Here is a 1404-nt window from a genome sequence, read left to right on the forward strand (position 1 = left end):
ATATATATATATATATATTCCTCCATGTGATCGGCTAGAAAAATTGTTAGGATATTAAGATATTTTTCTTAACATGAAACCAATGCACAAGTAAAGAAATTTTATCCACCAATGCAATGTTGAGCACTCATTCTCATTGTTCAACACACACACATAGTTTTTTATTAAAGCTGCAAAAACATCAGAAAAATATCACAAAAAGCTGCTACTCAGAGTTTCACATTCCCTTTCATCAGGCAGGGGTACACACACATATATGTATGTATGTATGTGCGTGCATATGTGTGTATATACATATATATGTGTGTGTAAGTATGTGTGAAGGTGTATATAACAGGTATGTGCCATATGTAAATACTAAAGTATTACTAATTAGGTCAGATGAGTAAAATCCCTGCCACTGATACCATGTAACCCAATACAACCGGTCCCATGATTAAGTGGTTGTTGACTAAACCAGCCACTCCCACTTGGCTCGCCAGGTGAGGAAGGTGTTGTGGACACTCAGCAGGATTAAAATCCAAACCTGTCAAAGGATGGATGAGCTCATCATGAGCTAATGGCCATCCACACGAGTTGTGTCTCATAAAAACACCCTGTTTGTAGGCTGGAAGATCATATGAAAGTAATGGGTTGACAAATGACAATATCAGCCAAAAGGAAAGCAAACTGGCACTTCGTCAGTTTTTGTGACATAGGGAGATTGTACCGTGATGACATTTTTGGGCAGCTGCTAATTACAGGTGTGAAGTTTTCTACAGAAATTTGATATAATCTACATTTTTGGTTGCATCTAAGAACTCCAATGGCTTGAATGAAGAAAAGTTTCAAATCAAAGACCAGAGGGAACAGTAATCCAAAGAGAAATATATACAGGTTAAGAACAACTGCAGAGTAAATGGTTTTGTTCTACAGATTTCCATTAATTCAGAGCTCTCAGAAGCAAAAGTGGAGTTCCGTTGGCAAAGCAAACATTTCGCAATATAAGTATATGTATGAGTGTGTGTGTGTGTTCATGTGTGTGTGTGTGTGTGTGTGTGTGTGTGTGTATGTGCGTGTGTGTGTATGTATATATGTATGCATGTATGTATGCATGTATGTATGTATGCATGTATGTATGTATGTATGTGTGTGTGTGTATGTATGTATGTATGTATGTATATATGTATGTATGTATGTATATGAAACAAACGTAAAACTTTTAAAATATGTATTTTTAAAGAAAATATTGCAAATATGCAAATTTTGTTTTTTCATACTTACTTTAATTTCTGGATACTGTGCAATTTCTAAAATAAATCTTTTGGCCTCTTCCCTTGTCCTCAATGCCTGGAAAGAAATATATATATTCTCATATATGCACACATATATATATATAAATATATATATATATATATATATATA

At 34.3% G+C, this 1404-nt stretch overlaps 1 protein-coding gene across 2 annotated transcripts in view; it reads right to left on the reverse strand.

Moving 5' to 3' along the window:
* The window catches only part of LOC106870605 (centrosomal protein of 104 kDa), a 293281-nt gene that overhangs the window by 103228 nt on the left and 188649 nt on the right, over nt 1-1404 (reverse strand). For both annotated transcript variants that reach the window (XM_052973736.1, XM_052973738.1), the window contains exon 18: nt 1264-1329. In XM_052973736.1, coding sequence (XP_052829696.1) covers nt 1264-1329 — 66 coding nt within the window. The remainder of the gene's footprint in view (nt 1-1263; nt 1330-1404) is intronic.

This window comes from Octopus bimaculoides, chromosome 16 (genome assembly GCF_001194135.2).
Source record: "Octopus bimaculoides isolate UCB-OBI-ISO-001 chromosome 16, ASM119413v2, whole genome shotgun sequence".
In the NCBI taxonomy this organism is placed as follows: Eukaryota; Metazoa; Mollusca; class Cephalopoda; order Octopoda; family Octopodidae; genus Octopus; species Octopus bimaculoides.